General features: G+C 30.0%; 1 protein-coding gene across 1 annotated transcript in view; it reads right to left on the bottom strand.

The window, feature by feature from the left end:
• The window catches only part of pAbp (poly(A) binding protein), a 46,770-nt gene that overhangs the window by 7,673 nt on the left and 15,594 nt on the right, over positions 1 to 23,503 (bottom strand). Inside the window, exons 3-8 of the mRNA XM_075355674.1 lie at positions 19,889 to 20,005; positions 18,206 to 18,367; positions 13,615 to 13,731; positions 7,187 to 7,751; positions 5,671 to 5,933; positions 1,643 to 1,750 (exon numbers count right to left, since the gene is read on the bottom strand). Of these exons, the coding sequence (XP_075211789.1) occupies positions 1,643 to 1,750; positions 5,671 to 5,933; positions 7,187 to 7,751; positions 13,615 to 13,731; positions 18,206 to 18,367; positions 19,889 to 20,005 (1,332 nt within the window). The remainder of the gene's footprint in view (positions 1 to 1,642; positions 1,751 to 5,670; positions 5,934 to 7,186; positions 7,752 to 13,614; positions 13,732 to 18,205; positions 18,368 to 19,888; positions 20,006 to 23,503) is intronic.

The raw sequence follows: 23,503 nt of genomic DNA, 5'->3' as shown, positions 1-23,503 counted from the left end.
TTACAGGTGTTCAACTTAAAAAGAGGCCCTTATATTTTATTTAGTATATAATAGTTTATTGGCAACCATTTATATAGAAAACGGTGTCCATCTACTTCTATGCACTTGTCAGTATGTATGACCATGTTCCAGGCTACTCTTGTTAACTACACCCTGTCCATTTCCTGGATGGCATGGGTAATGTTTGTTTTAAATTCCTGCAGGGTGTGTGGATTACTTCTATAAACAGTCTCTTTTAAGTAATCTTACAGAAAGAAGTTTGGACTAATTGGATCTGGGAATCTCAGTGGCCACAATCCTTTAGAAATGACTCTTCCAGTGAAAAACTCCTGTAGCATCTCCATGGCAAGTAGCGCTGTCCTGTTGTAAACAGAAATCACGCTCATCCTCTTGCAGTAAAGCTATGAACTGTAGATAATTTCTTGGTAGACAGCAGCATCCACAGTTTTATAAAAAAAAACAAGCACCCTTGAAACCACTCGTTGCCTTGAAACCACTCATCATATATCTATTTTTTGTGGGTGTAGGCGAGATTCAAAGAAAGTTTGCAAGTTTTTAGTACCCCAGATACTATTAAGATAAAATCACGCTTCATCTGCGAAAAGCACTTGATCTAAATGCCAATGTTGCCTCTAATGAAGTTCTTGAAACATTGATAATGGTGAATTTTTAGCTAAATAATCATTTCATGGAAAACCTGCATTCTATAAGAATAACATTTTAGCATTCTCTTCATTGCAGTGTCGGCTGAATCTAGTAAATGTTCTTTTCCCAGCTTAATTTACTTGATCTTGTAACTGCCCCTTTAATGTCCTGTACAACCTGCATTGTTAGAAGTGATCTGTGTTGAGCACATTTCTGGTCTAACACAGATTTTGTCTCATAAAATGTTTTACTAACTTCTGACTAACACTTTTCACTGGTGCTTCCCCTACAAATTTTTCCTTGAATCTTTGCCAGTACACAACATAAAGTTTCATTACAAATACATTCTTAACAGTTAACTGCATTTTAACAAAACACACGATTGTACAACCTGGCTCAAAAGCAAATGCTTGACACACTGGCAATCCTCAAATCTGCAGGCATGGAACAGTGTCCCCGCACTTCCAGTTCCAGTCATATCAACATCTTCCACATTATTTTACCAATCTCACACCAATAAAATGCACTTTTAACAAAAATATGCATTTAGAATAAAATAATGAGTAATGGGGCCTTTTTTTAAAGTTGAACACCATGTATCTTATGTAATACATGTTTACAGGACTGCAAATAAATGTGTATTTGATGGTTTGAGCATTTCATATCAATAAATCAATTATATTAACAAAATGAAATGTTAAAAAAACTTTAACATGAAATTTATATTTTCTTTTCAAAACTAATAGTTTTTACATAAAATCAAATGCACTGTAGATTTTTGACTTTTTTTGGGGGGGGAACACACTTGGGACAAAGATCTTCTATCTAATGAAAGTAACCAAATTGCTTCTGAAACTTTGCCTTAAAGCAGCAAGTGTCATTACCATTGCACTAACCATCATGTAAATTTTAATCATAGTGATAAACAACTTATTAAGACTTTATGTAAATCTGTTAAGAAAAGAAAGTTTTAACTAATAATTCATTAATTACATACCTGAATAAGTGGGAATAAACGTTCACCCAGCATCTGCTTTTGTTCGTTTGGTTTTGCATTTGACAACATGGATGCTGTCAAAGGCTCCTGCCCTTGGATGACAACAGCCTGCACACAATGTGAATTATTATTATTATGAGATAATAAATGAAATGTTAGGTAACTAGTATATAAAAACCTCAGAAGTTTTAAAAATACTAAAAATTATCTAGGTATCTGAGACAGAATAGATATAATGATAATTTGTAATTAAATATTTACTGGGTCAAATTAATTACGTTCTTTTCTTTGAACCAACCAGAGACTTCTTTTCAAGTTTATATATTGGTAATCTAACATATGTTCAATGCAAAGCATTTACTCCCATTAAGATGAAATTAACTAAGATTTCACCAGTTAATACTTAGATCTGAATGTGTTAATACCAATTATAGACAGATTTATGATAAGAGAACAATAACTATCTATATCTTCTGTCAACATGAAATAACATCTTATTAATCAAAAATTACTATGTACTGACTTAAAAAATATTTTTTTCAGTTCATAAGGCTGAAAATGCTTAGTATGGTTACTTTTGCACAGTTAACAATCTCTATGGACTCAATCTCTATACATACTTCATGGTATTTAAGTTTTTTTTAATGAATAATTACATGAACAATGTTTACAATTTACAGCAATTCATCTACTGTGTTAAGAATAACTTGGTTGTCTTTTGAATGAGTTATCTGTAAAATTTCAAGAACTGTAGCTAAAATTTCAATGTCATCTCTGAAATTGGTTATAACACTTATCTGGCCAATTTTAAACTCAATCTAGAAATAAATTTGCATAATTTGTGCAGGTTTTATATTAATTATGCATCTGCAGTAAATTTCAGTTGGTTTTGTATCTTCTGAAACCAGAAATCCTATCTCTGAACAATCTTCAAAAGCGTACTTTTCATGAAGATTTTCTGTTAAGTAAATGATGCATATTAAAAAAACATAATGCAAATGTGTGGGTTAAAATATTAAACAGCTAAGCTTCCTTATAATACTCAAAGTATCACATTTCTTATTTAATTTTAATAACTACTAATTTTTATATATTTATGTAATGAGTGTTGCCTCATATTAGAATTAAAGATAAATTACATGTTAAGAAGAATTATAATAAATGTTGTACATTTAACATTAGAACAACTGTGGACAACGAAAACAATTTACAATTGTTAAATAATGATCTGTTTTTAATTAAGTAATAAATCAAATAAGAGAAGAAAAAAATCTCGTTTGAATGCTTTCATTACCTTAAAAGATCATTTTCACTAGAGAAATACTAAACAGTCAATGAATAATTAAAAACAAAGTTAACATGAAACTGTTAAGAGCCATAACTTGTCTGATTGTAATAACACAATATTAACCCTTAGTCCTTCCTTGACTGTCATATGAGCCCGCACTGCTGCTATCCAGTTTTACTTGAATGTCTGACGATACCTGCACGCATATTTTAACTAAAATAACTTGACTGTGGAGATAGCACAGACTTTCATTAAAACACCAATTTCTGCTCCTCTCTCTCTTGGCTATCATTTGAACTAATTTAAAAAACCTTGTTGCATGTATAGTGACAGTTAGTTCTTTATCTTTGTGGACAGATGAAAATATTCAAAATGAATAGACAAAATTGTTTGACTGAGTTTTTTTTTGAATTGAATGTGTACACAGATAATTTTCCCAGTTTTTCTAAATATCTGTATACTTCAGTTCAACGACCACAAAATAATAACTGTTATGACCCAATTCGGTTTTTTCAATTGTTTTTTGTTATGTTGTTATAAAAATCTGTATTATAACAAAACTTCCAGAACGGTCAATCTGGACAACTTGGAAGATGTACTGCACTTGAATTTAAGGTTTTTCTTGCGAGTAATTTTAAACATGGATATGCATCCTAAGTCTGATCCGCAATATTATTTTTCTTAAGAATGGCTAGATTATCAGCCATTCTTCAAAGAGGTATTTAGTAGAGAAAAGTTCTTTCAAATTTTCTGGAACTTGGACTTATCTTAACCTCTGCAAGTTCAGACGGTTGTTACCAAAGGGTAAAACATTTAAAATGTTGTTGAGTATTTAAATTAAAAATTTAGAAAATATAATGTTCCTGGTGAAGCAATCTGTACTGATGAATCAACAGTTGGCTTCAAAGGTTAGTTCCAAACAAAAATTGGACATATGAGTATATATTTTAGCTGAATCAAACACTGGTTATGCAAATGTCTTTGAACCTTATTATGGTTCTCATACCACAGATTCTTTGATCAGGCCAGAGCTTCTTCTCTCACATCCCAAATTCTTTTACAATTAGTAAGTTACAAGACAGTACAAATGATCAAGGTTTTCATTTTTACAAATTTTATTCAAGATATAACCTTAATTTAGAACTATAAAATCTCAAGACTTCACACTACAAGAACCACAATGTTATACAGAAAAGCACTCCCAAAAGATCTTAAAAAGAATAAAATTGAAAAAAAAGGAAATTAAAAACATTTGTAAATGAAGACATCAATATTAGGTTAGTGTAGAAAGTCAATAATAAGTACACCATTAGTACTTATTATGGTAATAGTAATCAGACTTTTGAAAGAAAAATAAAAGATGGTGTTACAACACAAAATACAAATCCAGTATTTATAAATAACTATAATGAATTTATGGGAGGAGTTGATCAGGCCGATCAATACAATGCTTCTTATAGTTTTATTAGATGTTCTGGAATGTGGTGGAGAAAATTGTTCTTTTGGTTATTAGATGTTTCAGTTGTAAATAGTTATGTTTTATATAATAACAAATGAAAAGAGATTGGAAAACAGCTTGTCAAACAAAAGATGGTTTCGCCAAACAATTGTCAAGGAACTAGTGGGAAATGTCCAGGATACTCAGGGTCGGAAAAGAGGGCATCATCAAGACTGAATGGGAAGAATGGAAAAGTTTTCTTCTGCAACATGTGCACCTATAAGCCTGGCCTTTATCCTGGGGAGTATTTTGAAAACTATCATACCCTAAAAAATACAAATCAGGTAAGAACTACTTAAAATACCAATTATATATAAAAAAAAATAATTGCACAAATTTGTATTACAAAAAAAATAATTAATATGACATATCATAGAATGTAAGAAATTATGTAAAGTAGATAGGTGGACAAGGTATAACAAATTTGAGGGTTAAGAGTTAAAAAAAACAGTTTAGAAAACTCAAATAATGGTATTATTTTTAAACCTTAGAAATGAAGAAAAAGATTAACAAAAGAGAATAAACAGTATGTTATTTAATTCTCTCACAAAATTATTTTAAAAAACAACAATAGCTGTTTTGATTTTTTAAAATAGTTTTATGAAATTCAAATTTGATATTTGTTTATTTTGCTTTGTTAATAGGGATTTTCAACATGCAACAGCTTCAACCGATAATTTAAAAAAAAATCCAAAAGTTACATCAATCTAATAAATGTTACAACACCATAATCAGGTTACCTAAGAACAGTGCTGATACTATTTAATGGTTAAGCTTAATCAAACATGCTGAAAAATCAAAGAACTTCTAGAATGTGAAGTTAACAAACATAAAGTAATAAAGAAATATTACTTATGTTGTATCAAATGCATGTAATAAAAATTAATTTTGGTACTTATGCATTAACCGGCACACAATTTTTTTTATATACAACTCGACTGTAAGCAGTAATTACTGAATTTATTTATTAGTTGAGGTTAGCGAGTGTATAACATATTCATTTAGATTATGTAGAGTCCATGTATTGACAAATTGTACGTGTCTCAACATAACCTACGCTTGTTTCGCTTGCTAACCTCATCTAATTAATGTTAAATATAAAAATTATGATATTTAAATAATAATAAATTCAGTTCAATTACTTCAATTACTATTTACAGTCAAGTTGTTGTATGTAAAAAAAAAAATATTTATGCCAGTTAATACAAAAGTACTGTACTTTTTACTAATTAGTACATTTACCTGTTGTTGAGGTGGCTGTTCTGGAACTGGCATAGGCTGAGGAGGATTGCGCATGTTTGGAGTGTATTTGTAATTTGGTGCACGACCTTGGGCAGAGACTGATACAGGCTGAGCGGCTGCCATCGGTCCACCTCGGGCTCCCATACCAGCTTGTTGACCAGTGATTGGACGTGCAGAGATGGCATTGCGTAGTGAGCTTGGCTGTGCACCTGCTGGCGCACGGGCAGCTGTACGGAATGGTGATTGGATGTTTGGAAAGCCTGCTGTGCACATATATATATAAACTCTATTAGTATCTAATTAAAATATACTAAAATTTGGTAACTGTACCAAAGTTTTCAATGACTATAAATGAAATATTTTTGTCAGAGAATGTATTAATTAGTCTGCTGTTAATGACTACAATAACATATGATTTTTTTTTTTATTTAATCACAGAGAGAGTCAACTGTTGTTCAGCAACCATGTGTGAGCTACAATACTTGTTGAATTTTTATTTTGTGCACAACAGAACACATTGAAAAATGTAAGTTCACCTAGTTCTGTCAAAAGCTCAGTGATCCAAAATGAAACAATATGCAAGATTAACAGGCTTTTCAGAACAAATCTATGTAAGTTTATAAAAATTAAGCAGTACAAACATTTTTTAAATGGCCAAGCTTCAATGATCAATAATACCAGTAGGCCATCACAAGTCAAAATCCAATTGTTATTAACAAATTTGATAACTGAAAATTGTTACCCAACCATCCAAGAAACTTCATATAACAATAGGATTGGTAGTGCGCTTAAATGTGCTGCCAATGGTCCTAACATCCTTAAGACTGTGATAACTAATAATGAATCTTGGGTGTATAATACAATACAAAAGCTGTCATCCAGTTGAAGCTATTATCTCTAAGAGCAAAGAAACCAAAACAAAGTGAAAATTATGCTGACTTTTTTCTTCCAACTGTTGTGAAGCTGTATTTCATAAGTACTCACTAAAATGCCAAACAGTCAAAAAGTAGCACTGTTGGAGGTTATGAGTCATTTCACGATGTAGTTCAGTTGAACAGGTGAAAATCATGCAAGTGGTAGTTACATCATTAAGATAATGCATCCACCTACTCGCCCATCTAATCTTAGGTTTCTTGGTCAAGCATGGAATTCCACTACTACACCTTATTACACAATCATTTAATGCGTAAACTGTTTGGATGATAAAGACTGAAATTTAATTCTAGGTTTTCTCTTATCAAAAAATTACTCATGAGTGTTCAGTATATTGTCATCTAATACTTTACAATTTTTAAATTTACTTACTTAAAAATGACTATTTTAGCGATTTTAAATCTAATTTCATATTGTTAATATTCTAAATTCATAAACAGTAACTTTCCTTTACACTCAAAACGAAATACTGAATAATTTAATTATGAAACTGGAGTTTTCAAAACTGTTTAATCTGCTGATATTTTAATAGACAAGAATGTAGAAAATTAAAATTTAAATGAAATCTTTTATTTATGTTTACCTGATGCTGCAGCCTGGGTGTTGGGGCGAACATGAGGCTGAGCAGCCCATCTTGGCTGTGGACGCATCTGGGCCATTTGAGCAGGTCCAAAGAATCGCTGTGGCTGAGGAATAGTAGGTACAAAGTACCCACCGGTTCCACCTGGTTGGAATATCTGTCCCATCTGCTGCATGCGCATATTTGCCATTCGTTGCATATACTGTGAGGCTAAATGTGCTTTACGATCTTCCTTTCTCTGAGCAAGAGCTACGTATAATGGTTTTGTTCCAACAATACGTCCATTCATTTCTGTTACAGCTTTTGTAGCTTCTTCTGGTGATGAGAAACATACAAATCCAAATCCCTTACTACGACCATCTTCAAGCATAACCTTGGCGCTGGTGATTGTACCAAACGGATTGAATTCTTTACGCAGTCTCTCATCATCGATAGTGTCATCAAGATTTTTAACATACAAATTAACTCCTTGGTATCTATTCAATCGTTCCATCTTCAGTTGTTCAAATTTTCGCTTTAATTCCTGCTGACGTTCTGCTTTCTTCTGTGCACGACCGACATATAAAAACTGCAACAAAAAATTGAAATACAATTAAGATTTGAAAATGGAATCTTATAATAAAAGAAATAATTGAGTATATAAACAGTAAAATTAAATTCTGCATTATTTTCTATTGCATCATCACCAAAATAAAGCAAAACAGCAAAATTATCTAATGATTAATTTCAGCAATGCATCTAGTACCGATGATTTTCATGCACATGATTTTTTTCTCTTTAACTGTCTCAACAAAAATCAAAATAACAGATGGCACAATATTGCAGTAGACGATAACTGAATTACCACTGTTAATAATAATTTTAAACTAATAATCAAAACATAACCGTCAAAAATAAAGTAAATTTATTTTTTGAAGAGAAAACAATACATTAAATTGTAAAATAACGGCCAACTTATCATAATTAATTTAAGATTTTATTAAAATGGATAATATCTGAACTTTACATGGGACCTCAAACCAAGCTAAATATTTTTCTGATTTCATTCATATACTAAGAACTAGCACTACTGCTGTCAGAATTCTCTGCCTTTCTTTTTATGGGTGAACAACTAAGGAATTTTTTTGTTCAAAATCACATGGGCAGTTATAACTGAATAATCATAAATAAACACCAACACTAAAGAAATTTTTGAAGTAGTGATATTAAAAAATAGGAGACACTAAGGGATTAATATAAAAGCAACTCATACATGGTATAAAAGCACCAATCAAGGTTTCTACATAAAAATCCATCACTCAGGGGGAAAAATAAATAGTCTTATAAAAATGGCTGCCAACCTTTTGTGATGCCACTTTACTGAAAACCCACAATATTGCAGCACACTCACTTATTTGATTTTAGATTAATAATGGTACGGATAATAATAATAATATCTATATCTAATTCAAAGTATCAGACATCCAGTGTACATTGCCTTTGTTAACATGCAAGTGGGTATATTCTTCTACGTATCAGCAGCATCACAGAAATTCAAAACAAAGGTAAATACCTGGAATACAGACCTATTTATTCCAGAAATCTGGCTGAAAAATATATGTACTGATTTTTTAAAAACTCCTCACTAAAATTAATGTGAAATCTGTGCTCTGTGTTCCACAGTTGTCTACACGTACCCTTATGTTTGACAGGCAAATTATCTTTTAACCCACCGGGTTGGTCTAGTGGTGAACGCGTCTTCCCAAATCAGCTGATTTGGAAGTCGAGAGTTCCAGCGTTCAAGTCCTAGTAAAGCCAGCTATTTTTACACGGACTTGAATACTAGATCGTGGATACCGGTGTTCTTTGGTGGTTGGGTTTCAATTAACCACACATCTCAGGTATGGTCGAACTGAGAATGTACAAGACTACACTTCATTCACACTCATACATATCATCCTCATTCATTCTCTGAAGTATTATCTAAAACGGTAGTTACCGGAGGCTAAACAAGAAAAAGAAAGAAAGTCAAATTATCTTTAAGATAGTTGTCCAGTCAGTTTAGATTTAACTATTTTCATAGTAGGAAATGCTAATTCACTTTATGTTGAAAATAGCAGCAAAACTTTAACGGCCCTCTTTCTGATATTTTGTACAAAAAAAATTCAAAAGGACTGTACTGAAGTATCTAGAAATTTTGGTAAAACCACATGTAGTCTATCATTTTTTTTTCACTGACCGGTTAGTGACATTTTGTATGTTGATCTCACCAGATGTAGTAAAAGGAGAATTACTCATTCTAATGTTGAAATGGACAAGGTAGGGAATTATTTTTTTTTACCTAGGTTTATGATGCATTTAGGAGTTCTTTTATTAACTCCTTTAGGCGTTTTGTTTATTTTGTCTACCCTGATTTTTTAAACTTTCAATTAAGAGGAAAGCAAGATGATTTATCACCTATAACTGAACAGTGCTAAACGTCAATTTTTTTTTGCAAAATCCTTTTATTTTGTTTTGTGTTGCATGCTTACACTCAGAGTTCAATCAGTCAAAAATTTCAGCAAAATATGCTAGTTCGACATACCAAAAATTATCTAGCTCTACCACTCGCACCAATGCTTTACCTCTAGAAAGACAACGCATCACCAAATGGGTATGCTTAGCTGTAGTAGAGTTGCAAAGTTTTTCAAATAGTCTACACTTAACTGGTCTTGTTTTTAAATAGTTTATCAATTCAATAATTGTATATAATACCCATTCTAAAGATCTCACATCAACAATGTTTGCATAATTGCCATTCCAGGAAAAAACTGAATTCCACTATAGTCATATTTACTTTCCCTATGAAAACTTATAAAAATAATGATTTTCACCCCATTATTAATTCTATTGCAACATCAGTACAAAGAAAGAAGCAATTTTCCCAGAAATTCAACAAAGTAATTATTAACAGTCATAATTATCTTTTCCTTTAGTAGTAGTTTTTCTTGGCAAAATAAAAATTAATCATTAATACCTAAATTATACTTTAAGTACAAACAGTTATTAAACTGTTTCATAAACAGTAAATTAGGATTTACCACTAATGTCAATAATTTCATCTAACTGTAGATCAAACATAGTATCCCCCATCAATTTAATGTTCAAATTAAGTTCAATATTATGAGAAAATTCTTTTATTTTTATTTACTGGATGATATTTTGGATATTTCCTTTTCAGCAGTATCACTAAGTATTATTTTCATTTTTTTTTGTGGCTAGTAATATTAGTTTCTCGACTATATTTTGAGTGTTAATCTGTTGGATTATTAACTCAGGTAATGCATATGAAGCATGCAATGCTTTGTCAGAAATGGAAATGGTTTTATTTTCTAACTTGAAAAGACATTCAAAATATTCACTTGGTTTTGAAGCTACATGAGAATGATTTCTTTCTAAATATCTTCAAGTTTATTCAGTACCATTGACTGATTTGACAGAATACTCCGCACATAAGGGACTCTGGTATCTGTTTATGTTCATCTTCACACCAGGTAAAACCATATTGCAATTATTCATCAAATCAGCTTGATTTTGAAAATCTACCAAATGAAATCATAATTTTCGCTTACATTACTTTTAATGGCAGTGCTAGCTAAACTAGCACTGCAAGTAATCAGTGTAAAAAGCTGCCACAAACAATGAAAGAAACAGCAAATCTAACTGGAACATGACCTTATCTACAATTTCAAAGTTTTGTCAAATTTAGCAGTAAACGATTACTGCAAAATGAAGACCTTACAAGGCGAAAGTGATTAAATAAAAATTATAAAGCAAAACTCTTGTTACAGGACTTGCTGAATATTTACCTGATAATATTAATACTACTGTTCTAATGAACCTAACGTGCAACAATGTGAAGTGTTTAATGAAAAAGAACAACAGATTAATCTACTTATTAATGAATGCCTAACTAAAGTGTAGTGTCAATGATTTTCACACGGTATATGAGAGATTTATTCAGAAACTAAGAAACACGTAAAAAAAAATTCACTGGCAGAATTCCCTTAAATTGATATTTCTTTTTTCAATACCACACTGAAGTCAGCAACACAACATATGGTTCATACATTTTTATCCAGGAACTACTGAACAAAACTGCAAATGTAACTTTTTTTAGATTCAAATCATCTCAAACTAAGTATTTCTCTTAAGATAGAAGTCTTGTAATTCACAAGAGAAAATAGTTACATTTGGCTGCAATCATTAGAAGAAAGGCTTTTTATAATTTAATATTTTTTTCTACAAGTAACAAACTGAAGTTCAATCAAATAATATAATGTTGCAACCAAGAAAAAAGCTCTTATTATACATATTTTACTCTGTATTAATAACATTTTCCAGATTTTCACACAAACATCATTAACATGAACATAAGAAAGAAGCCGTAATAAGAAAGGGAGTGCGACAAGGATGTTCCCTATCTCAGTAACTTTTTAATCTTTACATAGAACTAGCAGTTAATGATGTTAAAGAACAATTTAGATTCGGAGTAACAGTACAAGGTGAAAAGATAAAGATGCTACGATTTGCTGATGATATAGTAATTCTAGCTGAGAGTAAAAAGAATTTAGAAGAAACAATGAACGGCATAGATGAAGTCCTACGCAAGAACTATTGCATGAAAATAAACAAGAACAAAACAAAAGTAATGAAATGTAGTAGAAATAACAAAGATAGACCACTGAATGTGAAAATAGGAGGAGAAAAGATTATGGAGGTAGAAGAATTTTGTTATTTGGGAAGTAGAATTACTAAAGATGGACGAAGCAGGAGCGATATAAAATGCCGAATAGCACAAGCGAAACGAGCCTTCAGTAAGAAATATAATTTGTTTACATCAAAAATTAATTTAAATGTCAGGAAAAGATTTTTGAAAGTGTATGTTTGGAGCGTCGCTTTATACGGAAGTGAAACTTTGACAATCGGAGTATCTGAGAAGAAAAGATTAGAAGCTTTTGAAATGTGGTGCTATAGGAGAATGTTAAAAATCAGATGGGTGGATAAAGTGACAAATGAAGAGGTATTGCGGCAAATAGATGAAGAAAGAAGCATTTGGAAAAATATAGTTAAAAGAAGAGACAGACTTATAGGCCACATACTAAGGCATCCTGGAATAGTCGCTTTGATATTGGAAAGACAGGTAGAAGGAAAAAATTGTGTAGGCAGGCCACGTTTGGAATATGTAAAACAAATTGTTAGGGATGTAGGATGTAGAGGGTATACTGAAATGAAACGACTAGCACTAGATAGGGAATCTTGGAGAGCTGCATCAAACCAGTCAAATGACTGAAGACAAAAAAAAAAGAAACATATGTGTTTTGACACGATTTACTACATAAAATATTAGCTACAGAAACCTTTGGTGTTATATACTCAAGTTAAAGCAAATTAGATGCACATAATAATAAAAAAAGATTTCAAGTAATTTAACATTATATTCAAATTTATTACAGTTTATCAACATATTAATACTACGAAAATGTCATTTATCTAATCTAATAAAATTACAAGAACTACATCATATTTTAATAGAAATTTCTCAATTACTTATAAATGAGTAATTTTAAAAGAAAAACTTAAAAATAAAAATGGTCCTTTTTCTATTATATCGATAAGGATAATTTTTTTATTTTCAAGTTTTTTCTTCCTGTAATGATATGATTATCAAATGACAAATCTTAAGTATTAGTTAAATGTACTTAACTATAAGAGATGTTTGAAAGAACTTTAATGTAGAAAAATAAATGCAGTGAAAACAGGATGGTTCTTAAAAGGAGTACCACATTCTTAATTTAATAATGATGGAAAATAAACAATAAGTTATGAAAGAATTAATTTTTTAAAGGTCCACTTTTAAAAACTTATAATAAAAATTCTTCTATCTCAACTATTTCATTTTTTTAATTATTAATAACTAACTAATGCTTTAAAATGAAAAGACAATTTTATAAAAGATAAATATAACCAAATGATAAGATTATAGTTACTACAATAATCTCTACTATTTACTATTCAAAGGTCGATTTCACAGATTCAAACAAACAAATAGCCAGTGCAGATGACCTTTAACTTTTAATGAAGCAATAAATTTATAATTAATTTTGTTATCTATATTTTCATAATTCACATTAATATTTTACTAAATTTCATAACTATTTATAGAAAATTTTAACACAGACATCTATTAACTATAAAAAAGCAATTTAATTTACCTTTTTCATAAAAAAAAAATTAATTTTAACTTATATTCTACTATAAAAACACTACAAGTAGAACTCTATACAACAAATCTGAACTACACAACCTCTAACCAGTAACTCCTATTTGGTAATAATAAACATACAGATATATCTTATAATTTAATGGCTATGTATTACTCATAGCCTATTCTATAAAAAAAAGATCCTTACCTTTCCTTCAAACAATTCTTTTCCATTTAACTCTTCAACAGCACGTTCTGCAGCTTCAGGATCTTCAAATGCAACAAAACCAAAACCTCTTGATTTACCATCCTCTTTATTCATAACCTGGAATAGTTAACAACTTATTATTATATTTACTAATGAGTTTTCTAATAATAAATCTGTTCTGATTCTAAATAAATAAAAAACTTAATGTATCAACTACCAAGTTAGACTACACACAACAGAAAAAAAATTTACATTAAGACAAAATGAGCTGCAAAATTGTCTTTCAAAAATGTTTATGTACAACAACAAAATATTGTTTAAATAAGTTAACACATCATTTACTAAAGATTCACATTCTTGCCCCCCCGCACTCACATAACTTTCAAACCATGCCGTGACAGGATCAATATCTTCTGAACCAATTAAACATTACCTTACTATTCCTTTTTTTTTTTTACATTCAGTATAAACAATAAATAAAACAAGTTTTATATAAAGCTACACAAAACATTTGGCGAAAAATTAGAAAATTTAGTAACAGAAAACAGAACCTCTGGTTATGACAGTAGTGTATGCCAATTTTCAATTATACTTAAACACATAACTAAAAGAAACAGTAAGTTGACTTGTCATCAATAATGAAGATTAATCACATGGCTTAAATCTAGTGCAACTTTTGAAATACAAAGAACAATGTCAAAATTTGAGTAGATTACTATATAAGATGGGGCACAAATATATTTAGAGCATGAAGTTAACATGAGGAAACTAGTAAACTGATTTAAAAGGAAATTTCTATTTCCTTCTCATGACCAACAATTCTTCACCAACCTTCATGGTGGAGTGGTAGCCCCATCTTCTGTCATCCTGAAGAGGATGACAGGTTCTGTATTTAAATCCTAGTCAGTCTTAACATTTTTCACATGTCACAAATTTCATGTATTATATACCCAAGCATAAATCTTGGGCTAATGTTGTTAATCAATCATCACCTAACAAATACTTGACTTACCTATCAGTACATCCACAACTTATTAATTATCAATAGCTTTATTCAACCAATTAGAAAAAGACCAAGTAAATTAATTTTGTAGAATATTAAAAAGTAGAAAAAATATTTTAAAAAAAGCACTAAAAAAAAATCAGTAATTACTTTTACTGGTTATTTTTTTTTACAGTAAATACTGGAGTAAAGTATTCTTTAGTAAATAAAGAATAAGTAATTGTGCAACATTATAACTTCCAGTAGTATTTTTTTTACTTAATCAGTATTAACTGAAATTACAGGAAATTACTGATTCTTTCCAGTAAATATAATGGGAATGAATAAAAGTTTTCAATTACTTAAAACCATCAGCAATTACTGTAGGTTTCTTCAGTAATCTAAGATCCATACTGAAAGCTTCTGCTAAACAAGAGAGATGGCTATTTTCATGAGAATAAACCTAAAACATAAACTTAAAAAACTTTAGTAAGTCTAACTCTGCAAGAAATAATAGGTACAAGGAACTGGTTCATTTTGAGAAGACATCTGTGGAGTACTTAAGTAATTTATTTTTTCAAGAAACCAGAGGAGGGGCCGTACACCCGGCGTAAAATAGAAATATTTTAAAGATACTTGCCTGATTCAGAGTACCAAAATGGTGTCATCGAATATTTCAGAATTCACAGCCAATAAAATATTTAATGATGTTCTAGAGAGAATTACTTCCAAAGCTGTTGACTGTATTAATTTTCCCCAAATTGTAGATTAAATTTAAGAAACTAGAGAAAAACGGAGAAATAACTTCAAAATGCTGAGTGTAATCGGGGAAGTTGACTGCACTCATTTAGAGAAAAAAACAAAAGCTTTTGATGATTCACAATAGAAGGGCTATGCAAGCATTAATGTGCAGATCACATGCAGTGTGGAAGAGAAAACAACAAGCATAGAAGCTGAGCTGCCTGGTAGCACTCACGACAGCTGCATTTGAAGGCGGAGCAGTGTGTGTATAAAAACATCCAAATTAAATAGTGCCATCTGTCTGACAGCACCATGGCTCCTAAGATAATTTAGGCCTAATAACATTTAGTCGGCCATGGTCTATAAAGGAAAAACTTTTAGGAGAATCAAATTTAAACAAACAGCATTCTAAAGAAAGAGCGACAGTGGAATGAATGTTCTGTCAAATAAAATACAATTTCCAACATTAGCCAATTCAATTAGAATGAAACTGAAAAAAGTGCAAAAGGTTGCAACTGCTTGCACAATATAAGAAAACCCCTTCACGATCAATTTAATGTAAATGAAGATGGATGTCAAAAATGTGAGGATGAAGAAGAAGAAGCTGTAGTTGATAAAAATAATATCAAAATCACAATGTAGAGATGCGATGAAGAATAGACAAAGTGAAATGAAGTTATGGTTACTTTGCGACAAATAATTAAAAAATAATTTTATATAATTGTTGAACTTAACCAAGTAATACTAACATTTGTTTGTCATGTATTTTTATATATTATTAATTAATTTTGTGTAATATTAACGTTTATGTAATGAAAGATAAAAGGAATAATAAAGGGTACCAATTAACACAAAATAATAAAAATAATCAGTTCAACAGTGTGGTCAACCTTATTATGGAATGACCACAATGGTTGGTTCAATGCTTCAGTCTCATACCTATTTTTCGTCCTTTTCTGAATAGATCTTTCCTTGCTTGAAGGTGACTAGTAACTTCAGCAGATGTGCTCAGTGATAATTTTTCATACACCACATTGGATTCGTGATGTTTTTCTTTTGTAATAATCCCAACAGCAAGCGCACTGATAATAAATTTACAGTAGGGTTTTCATATTTTTCTAGTATCTTGATAAAGTTCTTTTCCCCTGCTTTTATGTTTATACTTTTGTTACATGTTGTCATTTTCTTTTTTATTTCAGTTTTTATTTTATTTAAGATCCTCTTTATTTTTTCTATAAGAATAGTTTCTCCAATACTTTTTTCATAATCACTTTTTATTTCATTCCAAGCCTTTTCTTTGTCTAGAACTATTTTGGCTGATAAGATCTGTTTAAAACAATTGTATTCTTATTTAGTGCATTAACCAGTGGGGTTCTATCGCATTTTGCTTTTGCTAATGATCCATCAAATTTTACTTCACTTTTTCTGTCACTAGACATTTCTAGTATTAAATATGTATGTTGATACAGCAGTATGTCAATAAAGGAATGAATTCCAAATCAAAGACAAACTGCAGGAATAAACAGGAAACGTGATAATGTAGACTTAATTGACAAGCTGTTGGGACAGGTCCACGAGAACGAATCATTTTATCAGTTACATAGTGAATGTAATTCAGTGCACTACACCAAAATACTGATCCTTTAAGTTATTATTATCAATAATAGTAAAATTTATTCTCCTTACTCTAACTATTACACCTAATCAGTATTTATTATAGTTGCCCAGTAATAACTGATTTTATTCACTTCCCTCATTATGATAACAAATTACTGCAAATATAGTAACATGAAGTTGCTTATATTAAATTATTTGATACTTATAAGTTTAGTATATTATTAGCATTGCTACTGAACTTATAAGTACCAAATAATAAGATGTAACGCATCTTACATACATACAAATGGCAGAAACCTCTAAAACTGAAATTTCAACATAGACAAAATCAGAAAACTATACAAATTTGATAAAAATTAGAACTTTAATTTTCAAACCTTTCTACACTTTTCCAAATAATGTAATTTATTAAATTTTAAATAAAAACCAGAATTTTACTTTTAGGCTAAAAACCTGAAGATTTCACAAAGAAATTTAATAAAATAAAGAATGCATTTATTTCATATACCAGCAAGGGTATCAACAAAGTCCAAAAACTTAATGCTTATTTAGTTGACAGAATAATAAATTGCAAACCTTAGCATCAAATTGAATTGAAGAACCAAAATTATTCTGGCTTTCCTAGAATAATTTTTATTTATAATATTTTAATTTTACTCAACCAAAATTCTAACAGAACCTTTATGATAATATAATTATTACATCAAAAGGATGGGTACTATGATCTTTTTTACTTATATAAAGTGTATACTATGGAACAAAAAGCTTATTTTAACATTTTAAATAAGTGCAAGAATATACAGTGCTTATGCTACATGTCACAAATGGGATAAAGTAGTCAAAAGAAGCTTCTTAGAATTATTGTGTTCAGTTTGTTTGATTTTTTTTTTTAATATAGTTGTCAGAGCAGGTTTTTCATATAAGTACTCTCAGTACCCATTTACAAGTGTGTTAAGTTTGTTTTTCAACACTTCAAAATATGGAATTATTTAACAAATCTAAATAAGCAAGTTTAAATGACCTAGCCCTTAACATATCTAATGAAAAATTAGATTAGATAAGAAAGGTAATTTTATTATTTTAAAATTTCTTTTTAAAGACAAAAATATACTTACACTTTTATAACTGAAAATCATATGAAAATACAAGCTTGCATCGTACAATGTGTTGTAGATATATTAAAATGTAATAAAAAAAACTGACAAATAAATAAATAAACAAAATATACTAAGGAAAATAAAGAGTACTTACTTTGTGACTGGTAATTGTGCCGTATTTTTCAAACATATCACGAAGCATGTCATCATTGAAATCCTCTCCAAAATTTTTAACATAAACATTAGTAAACAATTTCGCTTTTTCCCCTAATTCCTTCTCACGTTCTTTGCGAGGTATGAATTTACCCACAAAAACCTGGAACAATTTAAAACATAAGAATCTTACAATAACCCCAGTAAAAAACAAAAGTTTTTCTTTGTTATTGATGTATAAATGTACTTTTTTTTTTTAAGGATTTAATTGTTAATGAACATCTGAAGAATAAAAAATAATTTACAAAAAAATATGGAATTAAGTCTTGGGGAAAAAATTTCTAAAATATTGTAATTTTAAAACTTCTCCTTCAATCAATTACAGATTAGACATCGTGCCTACACCAGCTTTTACATGCCATTCTTTTGTCCTCCTCTGAACTTCTATCCACTGAATTTTAACAAATACTTTATCAGCAACTTGGATTTTTTCAATCTGCTCTGTCCATCTTTTTCTACACTTTTATGGAATCTCAAAGATAGACTTTGACAGATGAATTGCAATTAGTTTGAAGTTTTTTGCCAGTAAAAACCTAATCACAGAACATAGCTCACAACTTGTGGAATTTTCTATTAGGGTGCACATTTCAATAATTCACAATGTGCTATGGCATGTCCATGTGCTATGACAGCTTGATGTGTACTGAGTGTAGAAACATTTTGACACCACGATGGCAGCTCTATCCCCACCCATCTCCACACTAGGCACAAATGTAAGTTACTTTCTGGACCACCCTCGAACATCAAAGACAAAAGTATAAAAAGTTTACCACCAAGATAATATAGTTTACCACCTATATATATATATATATATATATATAGAGAGAGAGAGAGAGAGAGAGAGAAAACAAAAAACTTATTTGTAATTTAGAACAATTATTCATTCAATTACATACAGCTTTTGCACTAAATCCATTAACTACATTTTGCAATTTTTTAATGGAACTTCTTTGAATGAATTTATATAAACTAATTATGCTTGTAAAGCACTCTAAACTGGAAGCCTATAAAAAAAACCTGATGGAAATCATTTACATATATTCCTACTGTTCATTTTCAACAAACTTTTAAATAAAAGAAGAAAATTGGTAGAAGAATTTAATAATGATAAAAAAGAAAATCTATTTACTTTTATATTTTAAGAAAGACAAATGATTTTTTTTCATTTCAAGTTGTTTAAAAAAATTAAGGGAGAGCAATACTTTAGAATAATGACTATATATAGAACTTTTATTTGTAAACTATTATTTGCAAATTTTTAAAATATAATATTGTAGTAAATTATTTACTATATTTAAGTTATTTATATAAATATATAGAATATTTTAAATAATGAAACAAATCTTTCTGGCAAATAAAATATTTTATGCACATTAAAATTATTCTTTTATGCACATCTCACAGTCAATAATTAACCAGACATTTTTTTTATACAATCAAAAAATCCCTAAATATTAGACTTTCAACTCCACTGATTTTATTCCAGTAAAAAAAAATCAATGTGCTTGGATTACTAATCACGATGAAACACAACATTAAAATGTTACTCAGAACATAACATAATTTTGACATTATATTAAATCAGGATGAACATAAAATTAAAAAAATTAATAACACAACTGACCTTCTTTCCATTTAACAACATTCCGTTCACTTTATCTATAGACTTATTGGCAGCTTCTTCAGTTTCAAAATGTACAAAACCATAACCTTTAGAAGCACCAGTCTCATCTTGAGCAACCTGCAAAATGTTTTTAAACCATATAGAATATTTATAGCACTACTCCTGTATTAAAAAGTAAAATTATATAAAATCAATTTAAACACATAATACAAATAAAAAAAAGTTACCAGAGGTTTAGTTACAGCCAAACATATTTGATTAATAAATGTACACAAATATTTGCCTTTTTTCTGTTAAATTGGCATGTATTCATTAAAAATGTCCAGACAATTAATAGAAAAAATAGTTTTAAATTACTATGGTCATCCAGAAAGATTGTTTGTGCATCGCATGCATGCAGCTTCACACAATTGGTCAAGGCTGTCAACTGGTGTCTCACTTGTTCTGCAGCACTATATGAAATTTCATAGCTGTAATATGACAGGAGTGATTTTGCATGTATTTATAATTAAAAAAAATAACTGAAAATCATGGTGACTGTGAGGTATTCTTCCTGTGGAAATTAATTGTCAAATTACTCCCATATATGGTGTCAGTAGTGTTTCCAGAAAGTTTAGGGGCAATTCTACATTACATGAAGTCTGCTTTTGTCCCTAAACTAACCGCACTTCAGTCAATGTTTTTACATTAAGTTATTAGCCATCTACAAGTTTCCAGTAAAACTTTCACTGTTCTAGCTCTAATAGTTTTGGAGATAGAATGTTTCTTTTATTTTTAAAACTAAAAAAAAAAAAAACAGTTTCAGACTGAAAATTTGTTTTCTCAAAAAGCTAGTTCTGCAGCATAAAATTTTTACTTCAGCTTTGTTACGGCACAGCAATAATAAAATCAACCTAGGGACAAAAAAATTCCTATTCATTTGGTAGTCTAAAAATTTTTTTCAGGAAATTCAGTGGCAAAATTGGACATTTTAGTTCCGCAATAACTCCCAATTGGTAACATCCAAATCTCCCAAACTTCTTTTTTGACGGGCAGTAGGTTCAGATTCATTTGTTTTCTTTGTCCTGTTGCTTAATGTAAACATCTCATGTAATCCTTCTTTCTTCTTATTTGTTAATGAACCAGATAATTTTAATTATTGTTAGAATTTGTTATATGAATTTACTTTCTTTTAAGATGTATTAGCAACATCACCACCAAACTTTTATTGTTCTAGCTAGACATATTTAATAAGTTTAGCTTCGGCTAGAAGAATACCTACTAGTATGAACTCTTTTCTATGAATCCCTTGCTAAATGAACTAAAAAGGGACACAAAATTTTGACTAAGACTCTACTTTGGTGGTTAAAGGAGGCTTGCAGGTGTGTTGTCATCTCAGATAAAAGCAGATTTGAACCTAGGCGCATAAATGATGGCTACAATTTTTTGGGACAGCCATGGAATCTTACTGTGCGAATTTATGCTTTGTGGAAAGAAAATCATTGCAGACTCCTAATTCTGAAATTTTGATGAAACTTGCGTCACGCAATTCAAACTTGCCGGCGCGGTCTTTTGACTCGAGTGTGTTTGTTTCATGACAATGCTTGTTCACATGCCGCAAAAAAACCTGTGTATTTCTCAAAGGTTTCAGAGGGATATTTTTGATTATCCACCATACAGTCCAGATCTTGCTAGAAAAGGATTTTAACCTGGTTATAATTCCTATTGAATGAGTTTCTTGGTGGAAATTGCAATGAAAGTGACAACGTTAAGACAGCCATTCATAAGCGAGTTAATGGATAGGCAGAACTACTTTGACGACAGCATGTAAAAACTAGGGCCACAAATTGACATACTTGAACTTAGGAGGCGATTATGTAGAAAATTATCTAAAAAATATAGATTACGAGGCATATAATAAAGTTAAAACAAATACAATAAACCTGTTTAAAACAAAGAGATTTAAAACAAAAATGGTTTTTACTTTCTGGATGACCCTTGTAGTACCATGAGTGAACTGAATATGACCAGTACTTGTCTATACCATATTAAAATAACTGAACACTATCATATAAAGCACATTTTTCTCATTATGAAGTTATACTCCAATTTATCATATAGGCTGGTAAGGAGTATTTTTTTTCTTTTTAATAAATACATGACATTACAAGTGGTCAATAATTGATAAGCTATATTCCTACAATAAATCAATTTTTAGCTATGTTCTCTTCCATCTGTACTTTTAGTTTTATTTAGCTATCTTCAAAAAAATTCAATAAACAAGTCATCAACTACTTATAAAGAAATTTTACAGAATATAATAAAAAGCTCATGTAGCTGTAAAGAATAATTTTTAACAGAGATGTAACTGTACTTTTCTAGAAAGAAATCAGATACGTTCATGTTAGGTATAGCCTTTGCTAGGATTTAGTATAGCAATAGTCACACCGTTAGGGTGACAATGCAGCAGCAGACTTAATATTAAGTTAAAGCCAATTATTACAAACTGCATGAAATCCCATGTAAGTAAAGAAATGTATTCTTTTACTCTATTACAGGAGTCAAATATTAAGTTACATATTAATGTTTCAATATTTAAAAACTAGAATGGAAACTGCTAACAAATTTATCATTACTATGACTCTTGATATATTTGATACGTTTCATTAAAAACACCTTTGTCTGCCTGTTCTCTTTAGATCCTTAACTAAAACTTTACATAAGGGCAAAACTTGAATTCAGCCACCAATGGATTTTCATTAAAACTTTTATGACCATTATGCATGATATACTTTCATTTTAAAAATAAATAAATGTATTCAACACAGGGTCAATCCATTTGAGGTGGCCCCCCCCCAAAAAAAAAACAAAGCTGGTTGCTTGGCCAATTCAAAAATTGGCACCCACTAGTTCCGCACATCTTTCAGGACCTTAAAAATATTTTTATTTAAGCAGTTCACCTGGCAGCCATTTTTGTTATGGTGGGCACACCTCTTTATGTGATTGTAAGGGTTTATGGAAAAAATCATAAATTTAAAACTATTGGTCCTGGAAGAATGAAGCAAAAAGCAATTTATTCAAATTTTCTCAAGGTAAAAAGATTGGTTGAGTAGTTTATTTACCCATCTCTTTTCTTTCTATAAGAAAATTACAAATAAAGTTGAACATAAAAACTGTCAATTTTCATTTTTCCAAGAGGCATGGATGTCATACACAGTTTGAATTATTTTTATACGTAAGTATATGGTAGTAGTTTTACCATAAATAGTAAGTATAATGATGATATATTCTGATTGGGCTGGTGATAAAAATCTCAAATTTGCACAACTTACAGTGTAGTTGTAGATCTTTATGGCAAAAAAAATTTTTCTTGTGTATTGTACTAATAAAAAAGTTATAACCTCTCAAAAATCATGAAAAACCTGTTTAAAAGCAATATTTTTTGACTCACTAAATAACTGCTCCAAGGGGGTTTCTTGTCTTCTTTGTACTTTACATTTTTTATATTTGGCTCCTATATGGCTGACTGACATTTTCAATATTTTTAAAATAGCCTTTTTTTAAATTATTAATGACAGGTATTATTAATTTAATAACCTATACTAGTAACCTAATACAACTTTGATTCAAAAATGC

Source organism: Lycorma delicatula, chromosome 1 (genome assembly GCF_047948215.1).
Source record: "Lycorma delicatula isolate Av1 chromosome 1, ASM4794821v1, whole genome shotgun sequence".
Taxonomy (NCBI): domain Eukaryota; kingdom Metazoa; phylum Arthropoda; class Insecta; order Hemiptera; family Fulgoridae; genus Lycorma; species Lycorma delicatula.
Note: the sequence above shows the minus strand (reverse complement) of the source record. Positions and strands in the feature narration are given on the sequence as shown.